This window comes from Arabidopsis thaliana, chromosome 5 (genome assembly GCF_000001735.4).
Source record: "Arabidopsis thaliana chromosome 5, partial sequence".
Classification (NCBI taxonomy): Eukaryota; Viridiplantae; Streptophyta; class Magnoliopsida; order Brassicales; family Brassicaceae; genus Arabidopsis; species Arabidopsis thaliana.
Genome location: NC_003076.8, coordinates 17,845,113 through 17,868,161, shown reverse-complemented (window position 1 = coordinate 17,868,161; position 23,049 = coordinate 17,845,113). Strand labels below are relative to the sequence as shown.

General features: G+C 36.7%; 9 protein-coding genes and 1 pseudogene across 11 annotated transcripts; 5 read left to right on the top strand and 5 right to left on the bottom strand.

Moving 5' to 3' along the window:
- Positions 1–2,405: 2,405 nt before the first annotated feature.
- Positions 2,406–3,786, bottom strand: AT5G44350 (ethylene-responsive nuclear protein-like protein). Its single transcript, NM_123802.3, has one exon. The coding sequence runs from the start codon at positions 3,532–3,534 to the stop codon at positions 2,530–2,532; it is 1,005 nt and encodes a 334-aa protein (NP_199248.1). The 5' UTR covers positions 3,535–3,786; the 3' UTR covers positions 2,406–2,529.
- A 1,296-nt stretch (positions 3,787–5,082) lies between these two features.
- AT5G44345 (F-box associated ubiquitination effector family protein) lies at positions 5,083–6,049 on the bottom strand (the record flags this gene model as incomplete). Its single annotated transcript, NM_148086.1, has 4 exons — positions 5,083–5,234; positions 5,437–5,697; positions 5,779–5,803; positions 5,942–6,049. 4 exons carry the CDS (start codon positions 6,047–6,049, stop codon positions 5,083–5,085), a joined length of 546 nt encoding a protein of 181 aa, NP_680391.1.
- Positions 6,050–7,011: 962 nt separating this feature from the next.
- TUB4 (tubulin beta chain 4) lies at positions 7,012–9,026 on the top strand. The gene is made up of 3 exons (NM_123801.2): positions 7,012–7,561; positions 7,692–7,961; positions 8,050–9,026. The coding sequence occupies exons 1-3, from the start codon at positions 7,168–7,170 to the stop codon at positions 8,718–8,720; spliced, it is 1,335 nt and encodes a 444-aa protein (NP_199247.1). The 5' UTR covers positions 7,012–7,167; the 3' UTR covers positions 8,721–9,026.
- Positions 9,027–9,105: 79 nt separating this feature from the next.
- AT5G44330 (Tetratricopeptide repeat (TPR)-like superfamily protein) lies at positions 9,106–10,837 on the bottom strand (the record flags this gene model as incomplete). The annotated part of the gene is made up of 5 exons (NM_123800.1): positions 9,106–9,892; positions 9,974–10,042; positions 10,118–10,266; positions 10,346–10,558; positions 10,646–10,837. The coding sequence occupies 5 exons, from the start codon at positions 10,835–10,837 to the stop codon at positions 9,106–9,108; spliced, it is 1,410 nt and encodes a 469-aa protein (NP_199246.1).
- A 584-nt stretch (positions 10,838–11,421) lies between these two features.
- AT5G44320 (Eukaryotic translation initiation factor 3 subunit 7 (eIF-3)) lies at positions 11,422–13,615 on the top strand. The gene has a single exon (NM_123799.3). The coding sequence runs from the start codon at positions 11,495–11,497 to the stop codon at positions 13,259–13,261; it is 1,767 nt and encodes a 588-aa protein (NP_199245.1). The 5' UTR covers positions 11,422–11,494; the 3' UTR covers positions 13,262–13,615.
- Positions 13,616–13,640: 25 nt separating this feature from the next.
- On the bottom strand, positions 13,641–15,251 carry ABCI9 (Stabilizer of iron transporter SufD superfamily protein; the record flags this gene model as incomplete). Its single annotated transcript, NM_148085.1, has 4 exons — positions 13,641–13,859; positions 13,936–14,020; positions 14,080–14,195; positions 14,259–15,251. 4 exons carry the CDS (start codon positions 15,249–15,251, stop codon positions 13,641–13,643), a joined length of 1,413 nt encoding a protein of 470 aa, NP_680390.1.
- A 1,183-nt stretch (positions 15,252–16,434) lies between these two features.
- Positions 16,435–17,148, bottom strand: AT5G44313 (annotated as a pseudogene; the record flags this gene model as incomplete). Its single annotated transcript has 1 exon — positions 16,435–17,148.
- A 1,477-nt stretch (positions 17,149–18,625) lies between these two features.
- AT5G44310 (Late embryogenesis abundant protein (LEA) family protein) lies at positions 18,626–20,381 on the top strand. 2 transcript variants are annotated; one of them, NM_123798.3, is made up of 2 exons: positions 18,626–18,869; positions 19,313–20,381. In NM_123798.3, the coding sequence occupies exons 1-2, from the start codon at positions 18,726–18,728 to the stop codon at positions 20,162–20,164; spliced, it is 996 nt and encodes a 331-aa protein (NP_199244.1). In that variant the 5' UTR covers positions 18,626–18,725; the 3' UTR covers positions 20,165–20,381. The 2 variants fall into 2 exon arrangements, with proteins under 2 accessions (NP_199244.1, NP_851129.1); NM_180798.2 differs by lacking the exon at positions 18,626–18,869 and having other exon boundaries at positions 19,138–20,339.
- A 231-nt stretch (positions 20,382–20,612) lies between these two features.
- On the top strand, positions 20,613–20,963 carry AT5G44306 (uncharacterized protein; the record flags this gene model as incomplete). Its single annotated transcript, NM_001125898.2, has 1 exon — positions 20,613–20,963. Exon 1 carries the CDS (start codon positions 20,790–20,792, stop codon positions 20,961–20,963), a length of 174 nt encoding a protein of 57 aa, NP_001119370.1. The 5' UTR covers positions 20,613–20,789.
- A 1,001-nt stretch (positions 20,964–21,964) lies between these two features.
- AT5G44300 (Dormancy/auxin associated family protein) lies at positions 21,965–23,035 on the top strand. The gene is made up of 3 exons (NM_123797.3): positions 21,965–22,100; positions 22,366–22,555; positions 22,755–23,035. Exons 1-3 carry the CDS (start codon positions 21,983–21,985, stop codon positions 22,789–22,791), a joined length of 345 nt encoding a protein of 114 aa, NP_199243.1. The 5' UTR covers positions 21,965–21,982; the 3' UTR covers positions 22,792–23,035.
- The last annotated feature ends 14 nt before the right edge of the window (positions 23,036–23,049 follow it).

Sequence of the window (23,049 nt, the reverse complement as noted above, 5' to 3'; positions counted from 1 at the left end):
TCACAAGTTTGTCGTGTGTTGTTTCCGCATCTATCTGCACAAGTCTACACCCTCTTTCATCGGTGTTAAATATATATTTGTGTTTTTATACCCAATTCCTAAAAACAACAATTACCGGAACCGGATCAACTATATCGGGAGAAGGATGTAAGAAATTGAAGAAAAATGAGGAAAACGATGAGGAATTAGAAGTTCCAGTGATGTGAAAAACTCAGGTGAAGAAGACGAGTTGAAAAAATTTGGTTTTATTTTTTTGCCCTTTGATGATGCTGACATGGAATGATGACATGGAATATTACAGCCGATGTCGTTTTGAATTGATGGGGTGACAACTAAGCCACCAAACGAACATTTGATAACTCAGCCATCAAACAAATCTATAAGTCAGTCGCAACATGAATACTATTACAGTAATTAAAAACAGGAAAAAAACAAAGTTAAGTCAGCCGTGTTATGTCATAACTCAACTAACTCAGCCGTAACGTTTAAAAACTCAGCCGTAACTGCATGCTATTATAGTAATTAATCTTTTGCACATAAGTCAGTCGTCACAAGGCTGAGTTATTTAGTAATCATGCTCTTTACGGCTGATTTATAACACTCGATCATAACTCAGCCGTCACATCATCCTATAACTAAGCCGTCCAAAAATATAACTCAGCCGTGTCGAGGAAATAAGTCAGCCGTTTTCTCATAACTCAGCCATAACATTGTCTGGGTTATGCTATAAGTTTGTTATAACTCGGACAACATTCCTTAACTCAGTCATACCGTTGTCTGAGTTATCGTATAACTCAGACAACATTTTATATATCAGCCGTAACGTCTGGCTGAGTTATACTCATACTTCGTCGTTTTGGTATGACTCATATATTTTTGTCGTAAGTCAGCCGCAACATACCGTAACTCAGCCGTGACTGCCGCTATATCGCGTTACGGCTGAGTTCATTTAATCCACGTCAGCAATTTCTGACGTAGCAGTGACATTCCTTGTAATTACATTTTTTCCGGTAACGTTTAGTAAGAGCACGATGGGTAATAAGAAAAGGACGAAAATATAACAGGATTAAAAAAAAGTTCTGTCTGATAATAACACCTAATTTATACTCTATTACAGTAATTCTCCCAAAAAAGAAAACAAAAGTATGTAACAATAAAATAAGAAAAACCCAACAATGGAGGCTTTGCCACTAAGTTAATTTTGAATTAGGTAAAAGATCTATCGAATCAAAAACCAAAGACACTCTCTTTGTCCGACACCTTTCTTAGTCGTATTTCATTGTTTTATTAATCAAGCTTTACAGTAAATATATATTCACCTTTTCCAAAAGCTTGATTTGATTTCTTTGTCTATTATTATTCACAACAATCATCTTATGTTTTCATGTTTCTTATAAAGATGATTCAACAATCTACTATATTTTATTTGTAAGCGTTAGAAATTAAAAATTATTTTGAATAGATTACACTTTCTTAGTTATACTATTCTTTTAGAATTTCACGAATCGCGATTAAAAGTATAGATACATAACAAAACAAAAAAAAAAAATTAAACCTTCAAAAGTATAATAATTAAAAAAAGAAAAACCATTTCAAGTGTAGTACTCAGATTTTGATTGGTTAATTTGCTATTTCCCAAATTATGTATTTTATCACAACTAGCAAACCCATCTCTTACCAAATCACATTTGACATAATCATTACAACTTTACAATTAGCACAACACTAACAATTTGGTCTTGATCTCCAATCAAAGTGAGATCTCCAAACTTTTTAACACAAGTTAACTAGGCTTAACTTAACCGTTTTATTGGCTAATTGGCTGACAGGAACCTAATTGGTTACTTTTTGTTCGTTAATAATTGCCATGTCTTTTAATTAATATTGCTACAAAACCTACCATCACTATTTTCACATTCCACTGCTATTTAGCTGAGTGAAACCTAATCGTCTTTCACTTACCTACTACAAGCACTTCTGAAATAATACTAATACGTTACCTAACAATTTCTTTTGGTGTTAATATATATTCCAAAACAACACTTTCACCAAACTTTTTTCAAAAATGAAATGTTAACTTAATTAATCACCAAAAAGAGAGTTATATACAAAACAAGTGGAAAAGATTCCTAAACATTAGATTAGAAACATCTAGCTCAAATCCATCGAAACTAGCACTAACCTCTAGATCATTCATTACAAACTTTGATTTGTTTCAATAGCAATTTCTGCTCTTATATGAAAAAAGAAAAACACTTTTTAAGAAAAGTAAATCATACTTTATAAACATAAAATAGTTTTAGTTGTTCAAAAGATAATACTTTTGTAAAAGTATAAATGAAAACGCCAAAAGCAAAAATATATTTCGGTTTGTGTTTAAATTATTACTAATATTCTTTATTTCATTTCGTTAAAACTTAAGATTGTGAATAATTTGGGAAAGTATTCAACATTCAATCCAATCTCCTTCATATGAATGAGAAAAATTTACAGTTTCACATGCAAGCATGTTAAAAAATACAAAAAAAATTATATGCAAAGATTAACTTTTTTGACTGCTCCTAATCTAAGAACCAAACATGATAGTGTCAGAACAATAGCTAAGACCTTCCCACATAACAAACCGGTTAGCACAATCACGATCAGAACAATCCCATTCAGGTTTGATCCAACCACTGGAGGATTCAACGTTTCTTCTTCGTCTCTCTCAGACTCAATTTTCTTTGGTTTATCTTCTAAAACCAAACTCGAGACTTCAATCAAAGACTCTTCTTTGATCTTCATCGTCTTCTTATCCTTCTTATTGTAACTCCTCAACTTCTTCACAATCTTCGATTTTAGTCTCCAACTTTTACTTGTTGATTTCTCGTCCTTTGACAACAGATCACGTATCGTTAAACCTTTCAACTTCGAAACCTCTGTTTCAGATACTACATGCTCTGTTTCCTCAGGACATGGAATCGCTTTGGGAACTCGAGTTTCATCAAAAGTTTCGATTTTCTCGCGGGCAATCGCGTTTTTGTCTTTGTCGGTGTTATTAGAGCGCGTGAAAACACGCGCCGCCACGAGCTCTGTTAAGAGAAGAGCGAAGGCAGAGAGAGTGATTCCTAAAGTGAGCTTCTTCTTCGTGCTCAAGGCGAGCAACGCTACTATCAAAACCTTAAACGCCATCAAAACGACCTCACCGCTACCGCCGAAAACGCTATTTTTAATCGCGTTCTTCTTCAACGCCGCTGATTTACCTTTAACGCAATTAACTTTCTCGACCTTACTTCGAACGGTTTTAATCCTCGAGGGCTTTTCAAAAATCGTATCTTGATTACTCAACGAAGAAGCGTTTGGAGCGGTTCGAATCTGGCGTTCGATTCGTTGGAAGCGTTTAGATGGAGATTTTTTTAGACGATCGCGATTCTTGAAGAAGAGATCGATCAGAGAAGTTGGAAAGCCAGTTTCAACGAACGGTGATTGTTGAAACTCAGAAATGAATCTTAAGATTCGACTCGATTTTGGTTTTTTCCATGGTAGAGAAGACATGGCGATTATACGGAAGTGATAATAAACCTAAAAAAGGAGAGACCTTTGAGTTGTCTTGAGAGAATTAGGGTTAGGGTTTTTGTTGGAAGAGAGATTGATGAAGTTTCTGAGTGACAAAGGTCGAAGCATTTTAAATATATAGGAGTGAAGAAGAAGGAGCGCAGAAAGTGAAGGTGAGAGATCACTTTGTTTTTGTTTAGTGTTGTTTTTTAAAACACGAGCTAAATGATGAGTAATTGTCGAGAAAACGGAAAGAGAGAAATATAAATTAATTATTTTAAAGTTTTAAAGTTAAAACCGATTAAAAATTTGATTATAAAAGGAAATTTAGCTTTTTTGTTACTTTATATGTTTGAAAATTTTGGAAAAATCTTTTAGAAGTTTAAAGGAGTACGTTAAAGATCTATTAATTTATTTTTAAATGATTTAATTTAGAATATTAAGAGTATATAGAAATCTAAATTAGTGACTTTGATCTCATTTAAATGGAATCTATTATAAGCAATTTTTATGGGTTGGCATGAACCTGTAAGCCATTTATTTTACAAAGTTTAGATTATTCGATAAAGGTCGATATCAAAACTAGCTAGTTATAATTTGCAAATTGTAAGTAGGATAAGTTTTTCTTAAACACAATTTTCCAGCACCAAAATGTTTTAAAACCAAGCATTGGATTTATCACGTTTAAACAATTGTCAATTTTGTTTAATAATTAGTTACAAACTGCAATTATTTACTATATTTTTTTTGGATTCGGCATCTAACAGCACGCATCATCATCAACATATCCACCTCTCATACCAGCAATTAATATGGCTAGTTCTAAAGAGGTTCTATGTGTGTGGTATCTCAAATCTTAACTTATTAGAACAACCATTGCTCACAGTAAAAGAGTAAATTAGGTGAAACAATTATCCAACAAGATTAATGATGAGTCAACAATTGGTCAAGTGCTAAACCAACGACCAAACTGTACTAATATATAAGAAATAGAATTAACCAATTATTATTTCTTATTTTGCTTCTGCAAATCACCGAGAACCAATTGGAACAAAGAGTCATTCACGTTTATTTCCCTTAACTCCATGTAATGCACTTTGCTTCCATGCTTGTAGGAACTAGTAGTGGTTCCAATTTCCTTATTATAAATAGAAAACAAAACAAAAAGAGATGCAGAAAAATTTACCTCTATCAATTAATTAATGACAGTTATATATAACACATGCATGAGGTACATCACCAGTGATCACTCCATGTTGGGATCTTTATATATAGTATGATCTTCACCATACTCAATCATTGTATCAAATATTCAAGTCTATTGTTTCACCTCCTTCGCTGATTGAATTCTTGTATCACTCTTATATAGTGTAAAGAAAAAGTCTCAAGCGCACATCATTAATAAGAGCTTAAGAAATCATTAGAAATAATTAAATATGATCCAACCTAGAGCCAAACTAGTTTTATTACAAAAATCTCAAGTCCTAATTACATCACTTACCAAAGCTTCACGTCCTCTATATGGTTTAGAAAGATATTAACTATTTTTTAAGGAAAAACTTCCATTCCTTGGATTTGAAGTCTTATGATTGTCTTTCTCTCCATATTGTAGTAGAAGAGGTAGAAAGGCACAGCATAGCACGTCGCCAACACAATTTCATTTCTCTGAGTCACTCCAACAAGGCGTAAGTAAGCATCCCCTATCACATTATGCCCCAAAGCTGGCAATACACATGTATATGCTTTGACCATTCTTGCTTATCGACATCTTCTAGAACCCAAAATTCAATACTCTCACTTGATCTATAAATAAATATAGACGACGTATTGGACATAACTGTAGCTAATTTACCATTGTAGTTTATTAGGGTTCCATAACCTTTCTAATGAAGGTTTCCAAACCTTCTTCAACGAATCTGAAGTTCTCATACTTAACATCAAAGCAAACGACCATGAAATCCTTTAACAACCCAGTGACTGTACCTACGTAATACAAAACACCGTTAATGCATATCCCTTTATACAAAGGATAATGTAAATGGGGTCTGCAGCATTTGATGTTTCTCCATGACGGTTCTCCAATTCCTAATGTGAGAACTTGATACTCTTCAAAACCATCAAACCATGTCAATACCTTGTATTGTTTCTCAACAGGATCATACCCTAAATAGCTTATCATCCAATCACTACTCGTTTCCACTTTGGGTAAGCTTACGAATGTCCTGTGCTAGGGTTACATATCACCTGCACCACTTCCTTCTTTTCCTTCCTTCTATTCTTTAGAAGGATCAAACTATTGACATGATTACAAATTTTATAGTTATACATATCAAGAGGACGAAAACTCATATGATAACTGGCGACAAGAGGAGGCAACTTCTCATTCGGATTCTGAGGTTGAGGTGACGAGAAAAAGAGCAACTTCTTGTCTTTTACGTAGGCAAACAATAGCTGCGGGCGAGCCAAATCTGGAGGACGAAGTATGGATGCCCAATGCTTCGATACACATCGACATGTAGCTATAGACTTAAATGGCAACTTCGAGAATATCTCGATAATGAGATCAATTGGAATATGTAATGAGTTTTCTTTTTTATTCTCTAAGCTCTTTGGTCGCGTGTCGCGTAAGGTAACGGTTAGATGATTCTCAAAGACGTTTTTTTGCAGTGAATTTCCATAGTGGATACACTAAAAGTTTAAACCCTAGAGACTCGTTCGTTGTAGAGTAAAACTAGAGAAACTAGGGCTTCAGAAGAAAAAAGAACACTAAAAAGTTGGAGGCGGAAGAGGAAGATGTAGGTCTTAACTCTTAATTAATTTAGATCATTCTTGCTGAAAATGATGGGCCTTTTTAAATTATTGAGAGGTCCCAACTTATGTTTGTTCCGGCCTTAGTAGGGACCGCCCCTGAGAACAAATCAGTGAAGGAGAGTGTGATAAAACATTTTGAAAATTTTAATGTGTGTATTAGATCATTTAGAGACGCTTCATAATATTTGTTTTGCTATACTAAAAGTAATGGGCCTTTTTCAACTATCGAGAGGGCCCAACTATATGATCTCTGTAGTCAAAACTTGTTTAATTATGCATAATCGTTGTATCCAAAACCGGTTTAGCAGATCCTGAGTCGAATACTATTCAAATTAACTAGAATGAATCTCTCCCTTCAATAAATTTTCAATTTTCAAAAATAATGTAATTTGTCATTATGTTATAATTTCTATAAACGGCAAAAAAAACTAATTTTCTTTGTACTATTACCGAATATGATTATTCTATTCTTGTTATTAAAAATAAACTTAAATAGTAAAAATATCTTCAAGACAAGTGGGACAGTACAGATATATTTTGAAATCCTCCGCTGTCATACAGCGCAGAGTACAAAAACAAATTATCTAAAACTATCATGTTACAATGTACAAGATAAAACAAACTATAAGGACCAATTTGAAAATAACTATTTTAGAAAACTTATTGAAGAAGACGTAAACTATATATAGCTGATTATTACCTATTCAACAAATCCCTCTTTTTAAACCTATTCAAAGCCAAGGACAAGAAAAAAAAAAAAGAGTCGCCCATTTTCTTCTCATTTTTTTTTTGCTCTTGACGAAGAAACCAAAAAAAAAAAAAATGAGAGAGATCCTTCATATCCAAGGCGGTCAATGTGGAAACCAGATCGGAGCAAAGTTCTGGGAAGTGATCTGCGACGAACACGGCATTGATCACACCGGTCAATACGTCGGCGATTCTCCGTTACAGCTTGAACGTATCGATGTCTATTTCAACGAAGCTAGCGGTGGAAAGTACGTTCCTCGCGCTGTTCTTATGGATCTGGAGCCTGGTACCATGGATTCTCTCAGATCTGGTCCGTTCGGTCAGATTTTCCGTCCTGATAACTTCGTCTTTGGTCAATCTGGTGCCGGAAATAACTGGGCGAAAGGTCATTACACCGAAGGTGCTGAGTTGATTGATTCTGTTCTCGATGTTGTGAGGAAGGAAGCTGAGAACAGCGATTGTCTTCAAGGTTAGGAACAATTTTTTTGAATCTGGATCTGAGTTTTTGAATCGTGGAACGAGAATGATTACAATCGATTTAGGTCTTTGTTGATTATGTACATTTTGTGATGTGTATGGTTTTTGTTGTTTGGATTTAGGTTTCCAAGTGTGTCATTCATTGGGAGGAGGAACTGGATCTGGAATGGGAACTCTATTGATTTCTAAGATAAGAGAAGAGTATCCAGATCGTATGATGATGACTTTCTCAGTGTTTCCTTCTCCTAAGGTCTCTGACACTGTTGTTGAGCCATACAATGCAACTCTCTCTGTGCATCAGCTTGTCGAAAACGCTGACGAGTGTATGGTTTTGGACAATGAGGCTCTCTACGATATCTGTTTCCGTACCCTCAAGCTCGCTAATCCTACCTGTGAGTACATTTCTCCATTTGCAGCTTGTGTATTCATGTAGTGTGATTGAGTCCTGACTTGTTTTTGTGTATTTTGTGTTTTCATTAGTTGGTGATCTTAACCATCTCATCTCTGCTACAATGAGTGGTGTCACTTGCTGTCTTCGTTTCCCTGGCCAGCTTAACTCTGACCTTAGGAAACTCGCTGTGAACCTTATCCCATTCCCAAGGCTTCACTTCTTCATGGTTGGTTTCGCACCATTGACATCGAGAGGATCACAGCAATACAGTGCCTTGAGTGTTCCTGAACTGACCCAGCAGATGTGGGATGCAAAGAACATGATGTGTGCTGCTGACCCTCGTCATGGACGTTACTTGACTGCATCCGCTGTGTTCCGTGGAAAGCTGAGCACCAAAGAGGTTGACGAGCAGATGATGAACATTCAGAACAAGAACTCATCCTACTTTGTGGAATGGATCCCAAACAACGTCAAGTCCAGTGTCTGTGATATTGCACCAAAGGGTTTGAAAATGGCGTCTACTTTCATTGGTAACTCAACCTCAATCCAGGAGATGTTTAGGCGTGTGAGCGAACAGTTCACAGCTATGTTCAGGAGAAAGGCTTTCCTTCATTGGTACACAGGAGAAGGCATGGACGAGATGGAGTTCACTGAAGCAGAGAGTAACATGAATGATCTTGTCGCAGAGTACCAGCAGTACCAAGATGCTACAGCCGGAGAGGAAGAGTACGAGGAGGAAGAAGAGGAGTACGAGACTTAAGATGTTGTCAATGGCTCCCTCGGATTCGTAAGCTGTGTAAGCAAGCAGCATTCACTTTCTTCTTTCCCCTTATCCTGAATTTTTTTCTTCGTAATATCTCTTTTATTGTTTCGTTCATGTGTGTTCGTTTTTGTTATTGAAACCCTATATCGGTTCTGGATTTGTTAAACTTTTGCGTGTATTGCTTATTGTTTTTGTCGGTGAAAAAAATATTGCTTTTGTTCTCTTAAGTTTTGTGTTGCATTTCGCTCGGAGCTTTCATTTCAGGAGATAAAGCCATACACGAAAAATAAATTTCAGTTTCAAGCAACTCTATAACACTGGTCCAAAAATTCATTTCTGCATTTGTTCAATCTATACATCAATTAGTGTAGCAATGTCTAGCCTAAACACTTCTTTGACCAATGTGACGAACCTTTCTTTGATCAATGTGAAGAACCTTTCTTTGACCAATGTCTGTGATCTTAGCGTAAGCTGAAGAAGATTCTGAAGCAATTCTTTCACTTTCTTTTTCGTTATCTTCCTTATCTTTGATCAATTCTGGACACAGCTTCCTTGCTTTGCTTGTCATGCAATCTGCATCACTACTGATGAATTGATGCAGTTCGTCATTAGTAGTCGAGGCTGCTGTTCCTACACTCTTCAAGTTCTTCTGATAATCATTACCGAATCTTAGACTACGAACAGGACCAACTGTCCAGAACCTGAGCTTTCGAGAAGCACCAATTGTCGCATCCCATTTACTCTGATCTACTTCCTCATCTACCCATTTACATTCCCGGGGTTGTGTAGTCAGACCTGGTGAGTTTTGTTCAACCGATTCAGAGGAAGCATGCGAGTTTGTCTTGTGAATATTACCCAGTTCAGTGCTAGTTCCAGCTAGAGCCTTCTTTCCTTTCATCCCACCTGAACATCTCGAAGAGAAGTTATCTGAAAAGCTACTTGTCAGCAAATCTTCTGGTTTATCCGCTACTGTTGCTTGTTCTCTTTCTGCTAACATCTCAGTAGCCCGTTCAAAAGACTTGCAAAACGGTTCATTCTTCCATTGATTCCCTAGAGACTGTTTTACATCCTCAAGCAGAGATTTAGCTTCATGGGTTCTTTCCATACGTATCAAACAGATTGCAAGATTGCACAACTTGTTATTGTCAGGTTCCAAAGACAAAGCATTCCTATCACAGTAAAACCCATTTCACTTGTTAAGGCAATGATAAAACTAACATTCTTAATGGGATTGATGGTGTTTCACAAACCTGTAATACTGCTCTGCAATTCCATAGTTATGAAGCTGTAAGTGAACCCAAGCTAAGTTCCCTAGAATCCTACATATCCAAACACCAAGAAAGTCAGAGAAACTACTCTTTCAGGTATAAAGCGGAGATGGGAGATTGTCTTGCCGTGCTTTCTCTTGCTCGATTGTCTTGTTATTCTGCTCCTCATGGCTTCTTTTCGCTATTTTGATCCTGCCACCATAATGTTTGTCTTGTTCAAGTGTTCTCAGTTTGTGTTCAAGCAGCTCAGCGACCTCTGTAATCCTCCCAGACTTCTGCAAAACCAAAATCCATCAAAATCACATACTGAGCATAGAAATAGCTTCACAATTAGTCATACTGAGAAAGTTTTACCATGTAGAGTTCAAGTAACAAGTTATCAATAGAATCTTGAGATTCAAAAGGGCAGAGATATCGAAAAGACTTGATAGCTTCGATTCCTTCATCGAATCGGTTCAACTGTTTTAAAACAACTACCATGTCCTTCAATGCACTATCAACTCTATCTCCAGCATTAATCGCCGCCCAAAACAACGAGATAGCTCGATTCGGGTCTTTAGAAACCAACTGTTATTGAAAACAATTCCATGTCAAGAACAAACGTTCATACACATAAACCAATACAATTCACTAAAAACCCTATATTGATATTACCTGAGCATGTTTGGCTCTGACGTAAGGAGAATCACCAGTACGAACCCTAAACGATTCTTGATTCTCGATCAAAGGTGATCTTTTCCTCTCCGAAATCGGCATCGCAATGTAAACTCTTCTCGTCGTGTGCCATGACGGTGGTGGAGTCAAGAAACCTCCTCCCTTAGCACCACGGCTCTCACGACGCCGCATAGTGAGAATCTTCTTTTCTCGGGAAAATCTTCTTTACTTCCCCGAGAAAATGTTTCCGATGATCAAATTTTTGGGGTTCTATGGAACGTGTTTGTTAAAGATTAAGAAGCAAAGCGATTCCAAGCCGGAAAAGAGAAGAGACTAATGGAGAAATTTTCCCGAGAAAATTGGAGATTCTTTTTGAATTTTCTCTGAAGAAGAGAAGAGAGTAAAAAAGTCTTTATATAGTTGGACCTTAAGTAACCAATGAAAAACTTAGGGGAAAGAAGTGAGACATGGATATAAAAACAAGGATCTAAATAAAATAAGTTTTGCGACGAGTACAAATTCGTAAACTTTTGAATTGAAGTGCAACGTTCAGTTATTGGTTAACAGATCATGAACCGGTTCTAAGCCGGTTTCTTAATTCCTTAATAAATGTACGGTTGAATATAACCCAAAATTTCGATTGAGAGAATATAGCCCAAACCAAAAGCATTGGTTAGCTTAAACCGACGTCCTTTTGACTGAGTGAGATAATAATGGGCTTAAAAGGGCTAGAGTTTCTTATGACAAGAGAAAAGCCCATTGAGGCCCATTAAGGGCTAGGGTTTTCATTGTTGACAAAATAAAATACAAATTTTTCACTTGCGCACATCTTCTTCGCAAATCTCAACAATGGTGTTTGAAGCATTCGAAGTCGGCACAGTCCCATTCAATTCCGATGGTTGGGGACCACCAGATGCTTCCGACACTTCCTCCACCAGCGTCGCGGCGGCGAATCTCCTCCCAAACGTCCCCTTCGCTTCCTTCTCACGATCCGAAAAACTCGGACGCGTTGCTGATTGGACTCGAGCTCTCTCAAATCCATCAGCTCGTCCTCACACCGGATCCAAATCAGATCCATCAGCGATCTTCGATTTCTCAGCTTTTGCAGTAGATGAAGGATTTGGTCTAACAAACTCAGGTGGAAACGCCGACGAAGACGCCGCTTTCCGATTAGTCGACGGAAAACCACCGCCGCGTCCTAAATTCGGACCTAAATGGAGATTCAATCAATACCATAACCGAAATCAGCTTCCTCAACGTCGTGATGAAGAAGTTGAAGCTAAGAAACGTGAAGCTGAGAAAGATCGAGCTCGTCGTGATCGTCTCTACAATAACAATCGTAACAATATTCATCAGCAACGCCGTGAAGCCGCCGCGTTTAAATCATCAGTTGATATTCAACCGGAATGGAATATGCTTGAGCAGATTCCGTTTTCGACTTTCTCTAAGCTTTCGTTTACAGTTTCTGAACCTGAAGATCTTCTTCTTTGTGGTGGACTTGAGTCTTATGATCGGAGTTTTGATCGTATTACTCCTAAAGCTGATCGTAGACTTGAGCGTTTCAAGAACAGAAGCTTTAAGGTTACTACAAGTGATGATCTTGTGATCAGACGTCTTGCTAAAGAAGATAAAGCTACTGTTTTTGCTACTGATGCTATTCTAGCTGCTCTTATGTGTGCTCCTAGATCGGTTTATTCATGGGATCTTGTGATTCAACGTGTTGGGAATAAGCTTTTCTTTGATAAGAGAGATGGGTCACCGCTTGATTTGTTATCTGTTCATGAGACTTCTCAAGAGCCTTTGCCTGAGGGTAAAGATGATATTAACTCTGCTCATTCTCTAGGTCTGGAGGCTGCTTATATTAATCAGAATTTTGCTCAGCAGGTTTTGGTTAAGAATGGGAAAAGGGAAACTTTTGATGAGCCAATTCCTAATGTTAATGAAGGTGAAGAGAATGCTTCTATTGCTTATAGGTATAGGAGATGGAAGCTTGATGATAGTATGTATCTAGTTGCTAGGTGTGAGTTACAGAGCACTGTTGATTTGAATAACCAGAGATCGTTTTTAACTTTGAATGCTCTTAACGAGTTTGATCCTAAGTACTCTGGTGTTGATTGGAGACAGAAGCTTGAGACTCAGAGAGGTGCGGTTTTAGCTAATGAGTTGAAGAACAATGGTAATAAGTTAGCTAAATGGACTGCGCAGGCTCTCTTGGCTAATGCGGATATGATGAAGATTGGGTTTGTTTCGAGGGTTCATCCTCGTGATCATTTTAACCATGTTATATTATCGGTTTTGGGGTATAAGCCGAAAGATTTCGCTGGGCAGATCAATCTGAACACTAACAATATGTGGGGAATTGTGAAGTCGATTGTTGATCTGTGTATGAAGTTAAGTGAAGGAAAGTATGTTCTAGTGAAGGATCCATCGAAGCCTCAAGTTAGGATTTACGAAGTTCCGGCTGATGCATTTGACAATGATTATGTGGAGGAGCCACTCCCTGAAGATGAACAGGTTCAGCCACCTGAGGAGAACACTGATGCAGGAGCAGAGACTAATGGGGTTTCCTCTACTAATGTAGCTGTAGAGGATAAGAAATCCGAAGTTGAAGCCTGATTTTGATGATATGGGTATATTTCAAGTCGTGTTGTTTTGAGTTACTTTTAAAAAATGTTCGAAAGCTTGTTCACTTTTTCATAGACTATTTATGTTCCAAAATGTTGGTTCATGCTTTCTTGGTTGTTTTTGAATTAACTCTTTGAACTTAAAAGGTCATCACTGTGGTAGGTGCTTGGTCATTGATATTCCGGCATTAGAGAACAGTAGCATCTTTGATTATTCGTGAGACTCTTTTCTGATCGAGAATATGCTTTTTCTCAAGTGTTTATATATCAGTTTTCTCAAGCCAAAATTAATTATTGAAAGCCTAAAATTGTTAGCAGTTTGTTGGGCACAAGTAAAGCTTTCTTTAATGTTAAGTAATTGTGAGATTTGTTTAACCCACTGATCCTTCAAGCTTAATGCTCAAAAGCTGGTTAACTTCGGCTCCAAATTCATTAGGCAACTTGTTGAAAACATCTCTGCAAAATCCAGAGATCATTGCCGCTAATGCTCTCTCATGATCGATACCTCTCTGTTGAAAATAGAAAATCTGATCTTCTCCAATCTTTGAAGTACTTGCTTCATGCTCTATTCTCGCCGATGGATTCTTTACCTGTTATAAGATCTTCATTAGAGGTGCTTTTATCATAACCTTATAATAAAAGGTTAGATGATCATATACAAAGTACCTGTATGTAAGGATATGTATTAGCGGCTGCATTGTCACCAATAAGCATCGAGTCACAAGTCGAAGTATTTCTAGCGTTCTCAGCTCTGGATTGGTCCATGTATCAGCTTGCTGGTAGTTATTAGTCAATGATACGGATTAAAACTCTCCAACGGAATCATCTCCTTCTAAAACCACGCTTGGATACTTCCAAGTTATCGCGAACCCTTTCTCAACTTGAGTCCATGAGATCTTGGAACGATCACCAGCGCAGAGACCACGCTTTGTGACGAAATTGTAAATCCCACCTTTACCTTGTTCATCCCCTGCATATCAATTCTGCACCGTCGAGTACTTAATCTCCGCTCCTTCAGCGCAATAGAGCTCAACAACAGCAGCGTGAAGCTGATTCTTGTCATGAGAAATAGCAGTGCATCCTTCTGAATACTCAACAAAACTACCTTCCTCAGCAACAATCAAAGTTCTTTCAAACTGACCAGTGTTTTCAATAGAATTCATCCGAAAATAACTCGAAAGAGGCATCGGACATCTAGTGTTTTTCGGTATATAACAGAACGATCCATCGCTGAAAACCGCGGTATTCAAAGCCGCGTAGTAGTTATCATCACTAGGCACAACTCTTCCTAAATACTTCTTGATCAAATCCGGATACTTCCTTATAGCTTCGGATATCGAACAGAAGATCACACCTGACTTCTCTAGAGGCTCCTTATTAGTAATAGCTATCGATTCACTATTATAAACCGCATCAACCGCAACTTTAGGTGAACATTTCTTCTTCTTTGTTAAAGGAACATCTAATCTATCAAATTCCTCAAGAAGCTTAGGATCATCAGCTTCATCAGCTATATCTGAACTATTCAAAGTTGGTTTCTTTTTAGGAGCAGAGTAAAAACACATATCTTGGAGATCAAGCAAAGGGTACCTATTATCTGACCATTTAGGTTCTTCTAATTTTAGAAACTTAGCATAAGCTTTGAGCCTATACTCAAGAATCCAAGCTGGTTCCTTTTTCAACTTCGATATCAAGCGAATCGTTTCTTCAGATAAACCTTTAGGGATTGTGAAGGAATCGATGTTTTCAAGGAATCCGTATTTCTTATCGTAATCTTGATTCTGGAAATACTGTTGAAGTTTATCAGATGGTTCGGTTCCATCATTGGCTCTGACTTTGAAAAACCTAGTAGGATTTAGGGTTTTGAGAAATAGAAATTTCAAGGAATAGGGTTTTGGATGAAACACTTTTAGTAATTTGGAATAATCGGAAGTGGGTTGTGGAGAAAATTTGGAGAAACCGATTGCGAAAAGAGACGCCATTGTTGTGCTTCCAAGGCGAAGTAGAAGAAGTTTTTTTCTTTCTTTTTCTTATCAAGTAAAAACATTGAATATGTTTTTCCTTTTACGTGTGGAAAAAATGATAGTCGCGTGTCTACCAAGTAAGGGATCTTTTTACTTGGATTTTAACTTTTACTCAATTATATAAGGGAACTACTGAATAAAAAAGAGTTATACACACCAAAAAAAAAAAGACGAAGTAAATTTGCCATTTCCTTAGTGGCTTTATGGAAAAAGAAATTTTCACATAAGTGGATGAAAAAAGAATTGCTCTCATGGTTTGTCAAAATGAGATATGGTTTTCATCGTTTGTCTTTTCAGTTGTTTTCAGATCAAAATACCCTTTATGGGAGCAAGCAAACCACACAGCACTTGATTTCGGTTTAGATTTTGTGGTTCAGTTTTGAAAAAAAAAAAAAAAAAAACTGAAACAAAGAAATCGAAGAAGAAGAAAAAGAGAAAGAGACGGAGAAATTCGAGAGAGAAGTAGAAAGAAGTTCAAAATTCATTATTCACTCCTTCATATTTTGACATCTCTCCATTGAACTCCAAAATTGAGGAACAAATTTCTTGTTTTCAGAGATGAACAAAATGCAAAAAAAAAAGCTCATAGATTCAAACACTTTAGCTTTTTAAACTAAAGATAGCTCATAGATTCAAACACTTTAGGTTTACAAGATTTATTTATAAATAGTAATCAAAACGTAAACAAAAATGAGATTTTGAGAAAACTGATAAAGACGGCCGCAAAATTAGGTTTGTAGAAAAGGATACACAGGTTGAAGATGACTGGAAAATTACAATTATACCCTTCATCGAATTTTTTCTGTGTACGTATATTCAATTTACAGTGTACGTACACGAAATTATTTATTGGAACGTATATGGGACGATTTCTAATAACTCAAACTATTTTATTACGTATTCTTATATCTCAATAATCTCAATATATACATAATAATTAAATAAAAATAGATGGTGAAATAATGTACGTACATTTTTGTTGGTAAATTAATGTATGTACATGTGTAATAATATACGTACATCTTTGTTTGTGAATTAAATTTACTAAGAAAAATTTATTGATACAATATTAAACCAATATTGGCAGTGACTGAGATAAGACATTGTTTGTTGTATGATTTTCTGTTCTTAAAAACACTTCTCAATCTATAGTGTACGTACATTGGTACAAACGATGTTGACACATACTTCTTGGAGTCACATCTGGTGTACGGTCACCCGAGTGAGAAATGTTATCTCCGCCAGGTACACGCTGACTTGTGTACGTACACTCTGCCAACAGACGACTGAATTCCCCTGGTGTGAGAATGACGTTCTCCTCAACATTCCCTATTCCATATTCTTCTACAATTACATCGTTCCACTTGTCGTAATCATAATCTTCGCCACAACTTTCACTACCATCATTAGTAGGATCGAGGGTACTTCCCCCCATAGATCCATCGTCACCCTGATAATCATCATACCCATCACCATCTTCGTTGTCCCCCTCCTCTTCATCCTCATCTGTTTTATCGTCTTCAACGTCGTCTTGCTCATCTACGGCCTCATTATTTTCATCAACATTTGAAACACGGTCACTTTCAGCATCATCATCATGAGCCCTAGAGACATTATTCCTGAGTGTCTTGACGGTTGTAATGAAAGAGACAAACAAGTTGAGAGAAGGATACCTACCACGAATCATAAAGAACGTATTCAACTCCACTTGACTGTCAATGTAGACAGGAGGGCGTTTAGTATCTATCATCACTAACATCTCTCTGGGCATCCAGTAACTAATTATGGGATTGATCTCTGTGGACTTCAAACTGAAAGCCTCGCTTAGTGTACGTACAAATTCCGTGTACGTCATGTTTTCCGTAACACGTACACAGCGACCAAACATGTCTTTCTTTAGTTTAAATTTCTATTCTTCTTCTTTGCATCTCCCCTCACCGACCATAATAAATACGGGAATATCCATTACCCAACAACATCATAAATTCATGAGAAACCGAGTAAATGCAACTGAAAACATGATTATATCTACAAAAACAAATAGAATTTCGATATACACACTTATAAACATAAGTATTTACACATTTATCATTTTCAACCAACAAAATTGAAAATAAAATATTTCTGGGTTTTTCTATAAAAAACAAAGTTGATTTTGAACACAATGAAGATCATAGTATGTTATAACAAAAAAATTCTTTAAAACTTCATTACTTACACGATAATGCTTATCTTGACTCCAAACTTCGTAAATAAAAAAGATCAACACTTCTTGAGCATCAATGTTTGTTCGCAATTAATGTTTGTTCCTGGGTTCATCTTTAACTCACCAATTATTATCAATAATTTTATAATATTATAACTAAACCGGAATAGTGTACCTAACTAAACCTGACTAAATAAACCGTACATTCAACAGTTTCTCTACTGCAGCAGTAAGGGCAAAATGGTCAAATTTCAGCTGAAAAGACAAAACGTGAAAACCACCTTTCACTTTGCCAATCCTTGAAAATAAAACATGGTCAAAGGGTGTGGCCTGCAAATTACCCTTATGGAAATTTCATTTTGGCTCACGTACAATGACTTTTTTTTTTCTTTTCCTAGTAACCAAAGTAACCTACATATATATATCCTGCAATCAAAATTAAGCATGAGAGATCAAATATTCGGTTTGTGTTTGTGTTGGACTCTAGTTTTCTAAACCCCATTCGAATATTTTAAAACTTTGGGTTGGGTTCGGTTTAGTACTTTAGCGTTTATACTCTAGAGTCGGGTTATTTCCTATGGGAAACAAATGCAGAATAATAACATCGTAATCATATAATAACATCGTAATCATAACACTTTTTCATGTGTACAATTGGGAAGCGCAACCAGAGCGAGATACTTGAACCAACACTAGAAAAATGTCATTTAATTCATAAATTTTTGATGATAGAACTTCTATCATAGAAGGATAACTTCGAATGTTGTTTTTTTTCTCTGTTTAGAACATGCAAGTTTATGTGTAGAATCCCCCTATGCTACTTTTATCCATTATCGTGTCTCTTTATCAAAGTTTTAAAACGTTAATGTATATATTTCTAAAAAATCCTGACCATGAGGGAATTTCGCATTCTCCCATTTGTTGCCTACAGCCGTCGATCTTGAGAATCGTCCATCTAATCCCACGGTCCCTACTCGACATAAGACACCAGATTTGTTCGATAACACACCATAGTAGTTTAGTTATCACTTGGTTAACACGTGTTACAACATCAACACGTGTCGAATTCGTACTGCCAGCTGTCCCAAATGGCTTCTATAAGTTCGCAACATAGATAATGCAAGCCGAGAGATTACGGATCCAAAACTTCAGAAAACTAGATTTTGTAAAGCTAAATTAAGCAGAAGAAGAAGAAGAAGAAGAAATTGTTTTTGTGATTGATTAATATGGCGGCTATGCAGTTAACGAGAACGGTTTTCTTCGGGATCTCGAAGGCTTTCCCTAAAAGCCAAGCTCCTAGAACTCTTGCGGTAGCGATTGGTCGGAAAAGCTCTCGTGTCTTTTTTGCATCGTCGGTTAACCATTCTAAGGTAATTAATATATGGTCATCAATACAGATTGATGCATAACCGGTTTTTATGCTTGTGTGTAAATTAACTAGTTGATTCACAAATGATCTTGATATTCAAAACTATTTTATTTAATTATATAAAAAAAGAAGGAAATTGTTTTGTGTATATGTGAAGTGGGATCTTTATTTTTAAAAATAAAAAGTTTGTATCTATTTATAATATGTGGAGTTTTTTTCCGTGTGATAATTTGGATGGTGAATTTAGCAATATGGTATTAAGCTAACGTGTTTGACAAGAAATCAAGTGGAATCTGAACTTTGAAAAATGATCAATGAGTATGATATTTGTTTTTGATATAAGATTTTTACAAGACTCTTTAACGGTTTGTGACACTTGTTAATTCAATAAGCTGGTATTAGGTCAATATGTGTGAAGAGATATCAATGGTTGTTGATTTTCAGGGAAGATATGATCCAGTAGAGAAAGCGAGAGACTCGAGGGCCGACTTGGCATATGATTCGAAAAAATGGAGAGAAGAATCAGGAGAATACGCAGAAGCAGGTAAAGGGAAAGCCCACAAGACAAAAGAGGAAGCTAAGGACAAAGCTTACGATATGAAAGAGAGAACGAAAGATTATGCTGAACAAACTAAGAATAAAGTGAATGAAGGAGCAAGCAGAGCAGCTGATAAAGCCTATGAGACGAAAGAGAAGGCCAAGGACAAAGCCTATGATGTGAAAGAGAAGACGAAAGATTACGCAGAAGAGGCCAAGGATAAGGTGAATGAAGGAGCTAGTAGAGCTGCTGATAAAGCTTACGAGACAAAAGAGAAGGCTAAAGACAAAGCCTATGATGTGAAAGAGAAGACAAAAGATTTTGCGGAAGAAACTAAGGAGAAAGTGAATGAAGGAGCGAGTAGAGCAGCAGATAAAGCTTATGATGTGAAGGAGAAGACAAAGAATTATGCGGAACAAACAAAAGATAAAGTGAATGAAGGAGCGAGTAGAGCTGCGGATAAAGCTGAAGAGACAAAAGATAAAGCAAAGGACTATGCAGAGGACTCAAAGGAGAAAGCAGAGGACATGGCTCATGGGTTTAAGGAAAAGGCTCAAGATATTGGGGAGAAGACTATGGATACTGTGAAAGATGTGTGGGAGACGGCGAAGAGCACGGCTCAGAAGGTGACTGAGGCTGTGGTTGGGTCCGGTGAGGAGGCGGATAAGGCTAGGGATGATGTTGATAAGGGCTTGGAAGATTTGTCGAAAAAGGCGAAGGAAAATCGAAATAAGGATGATGATTTCAAGAGGTTCTAAATTTACTGATCATCTTGTTACCTTTTCTCTTTTGTTGTTATTTTACTATAGGTGGTGTTTCATCTTTCTATGTTTTAAAAGCTCTGTTTGAGAAACTTTTATAGTAGGGTATTAAAGGTTTTATCAAACATTCCTTTGGCTTTGAGGTTGATGTGTAAAAATAAGCTAAGATCAGAAAGATATCTTCAAAGTAAAGATGGCGCTTCATCGTTCCATCATGAGTTTATGTTCCTAAATACAAGTTTACTGGATTTGGGCAACTAATATTAGTACAAGCAAACCTTGAGACAACTCACTAATCCTTTCTTCGCCAATTGTCTCTTCAACTTTGCCTTGTGGCATCTTTTCACGAGGCAGAACCCTAACCCTATGAGAAGGCGTCGGGTTCGAAATCGTTATAGCCTATGACTCTTATCAATTATCATATATAAAACCGAAAAGAAAGTAATTAATATTACCTCAATTCTCTAACCCAAATGCATGATCTCTGGGATAGACATTTAGACCAAATCCTGTTTCGACCGTGGGTCAACTCTCAAGATCAGGGAAGAGCCACGTCCAGATTAGTATCTTATAGAAATCCAAATCTGGGAGAGGAAACTTATCCGCTGTTCATTCAGCTCCCATGAGATACTCTTATTGGGAGGAAGAGAAGCCAAATAAGTTTTCATCTCCGTCAAGACGGTACACCAATTACTCGAACCATGGTGAGACTCTTAATCATGCTGAGTCAAACCACTTGATCTTGTCGAGAATTGGTGACCTGTTCTCACTTCATTTAATACTTAAAGGTCTCTGACCTAGGGAATGTCCCGGTTTATTCCGGTTTTCTTAATAATTCCCAGAACCAGGAATAAGGTACGGTTATGAACTCAAACCATTTATTTTCATGCATAATAGTATAAACTTATCCATTAAAGTTTTATGTTTAACTCTAGTCGGCCTTTGCGGCTGAAGCGCAACATCTTGACCTTTGAGACGACCAGTACTCCTAGCAGCAATAAGACCTACCTTCTGTCTAGGAGTTGCATCGCGCCTAACCGTACTAAAGTGACCAATGTGTTGATGGTTATCTCTTCCACGACGATGCTCCACTGCGTTATAGCCACACTACGAACGTTAGGCCATGAGTTTTCTCTTCACTCATAAACCCTTGAACAATAGATTGTGCCGCATCAACTCAAGTTCTTTCTCAACTTCTCGAAGTGTAACACTAACATTAATGTTTTTTCACATGTCTTAATTAAACTTTCAATTACGGATTAAAAACAAAGAACCAAATACGTCAATCCTGTAATACAAATTTCCATTCTGCCTTCTTTTTATGTCCTTGCTACATCTCTTCTAGATTTGAAATAGATCTTTAAAGAGAAAACCATGTGATTGTCAAAGTCTGAAGCTTGATTCGTATTTTAAGAACCATGATTGAAGAAAACAAAACAGAAAGAATATTTGACAGTTAAAAACTGTTTTCTTCATACCCAAGTAAAGAGCCTTCAAGTGCTATCGCTTCTGTAAAACTCTGTTTCCTCTGTTTTATCTGGTTTAAGAAGCTTGAGAGCTAAAAAGTCGAGTGAAAAGAGGAACATACGACATGATATTGTGATTAAGACACAAGAAAACCCAAAAAACAAATATGTCTGTATTTTGAAAGTCTTGAAAACTTCAAATTTATCTCCTAAGGACACGGACAAATTGTTGCAAGAGACCAGCTCCACAATCTCCTAAACCGGAACAACTCAAATCAAACTAAACCGATCATGTCAGGTATTTATAGGAGAGACATGAAACGAAGATCTTTCTAAGCAAAAGAAAAAAATGGGTGTACTTGAAAACCTTTGGGACGACGTTGTGGCTGGTCCTCGACCCGAAGCCGGTGGCCGTGGCCATCTCCGACGAATCTCCACCAGCTTAACTAGCTTGAACAATACCACAGGTGAACCAAAATATTAAGCAATAGTAAGCATTAGCGGAAAAATGAATAAAGGAATAATTTTGTTCCACTAATTCTTCTTGAATATAGTTGATGATATTTATTTCTTTTAACTTTTTTAACAATTAGAAATTTACCCAAAAGAATGGGTTACCATGGTGAAATTTTGAAACAGTCAATAATTAAATCATATCATATTGTTCTAATTGTCATATCATTTAAATATATACATTCCTCTAATCGGAGTGTTACATATGTGGGGGTTTAGAAGGAATGTCAGTGGCCGGATCGGTATCTCTTCCAGCGAGTCCGGCTACTCCGGTGACACCAGGATCTGGTCGGAAAGTGGATGTGTGGAGGAGTGTATTTCATCCGGCAAGTAATGTGACCACAAGGGAGATTGGTGCTAATGTCTTTGACAAACCCTCTCATCCTAATTCTCCTACGGTTTATGACTGGTAAATGATTTATATTATCAATTTTATAGTTGCATCTCATAGATTTTAAGATCCAATTTAACCTTATAGGTATACATTTTTTATATGAATCTAACAATGGGTATTAAGGGTTACAAAACTTGTAATTAAATTGCGATTAGTTTTTTTATTGATTACAAAAAGTGTAGTTTTGGTTGTTGTTGTTGTTGCTGCATGACAGGATGTATAGCAACGAGACCAGGAGCAAGCACCGTTGAAGCTTACCATTTATCAACGCACCGTCAAATTAATAAATCAAGAGTTCATAAAATTAAGTCGTCAATTTCGATTTTCAAGATGGTTAAGGTTAATAATAATCAATTGCGTATGCCGTATAATTAATGTTTTAAATAAATTTGAAAGACGAACGATCATCTTTATTGATTTCAAACAATCTTTATAACAATCTTTATAGTCCAAAAAGAAGTTTCTAACTTTTGCATGTAGCGTTCAAAGGTTTATTCGTTGCTGCCCAC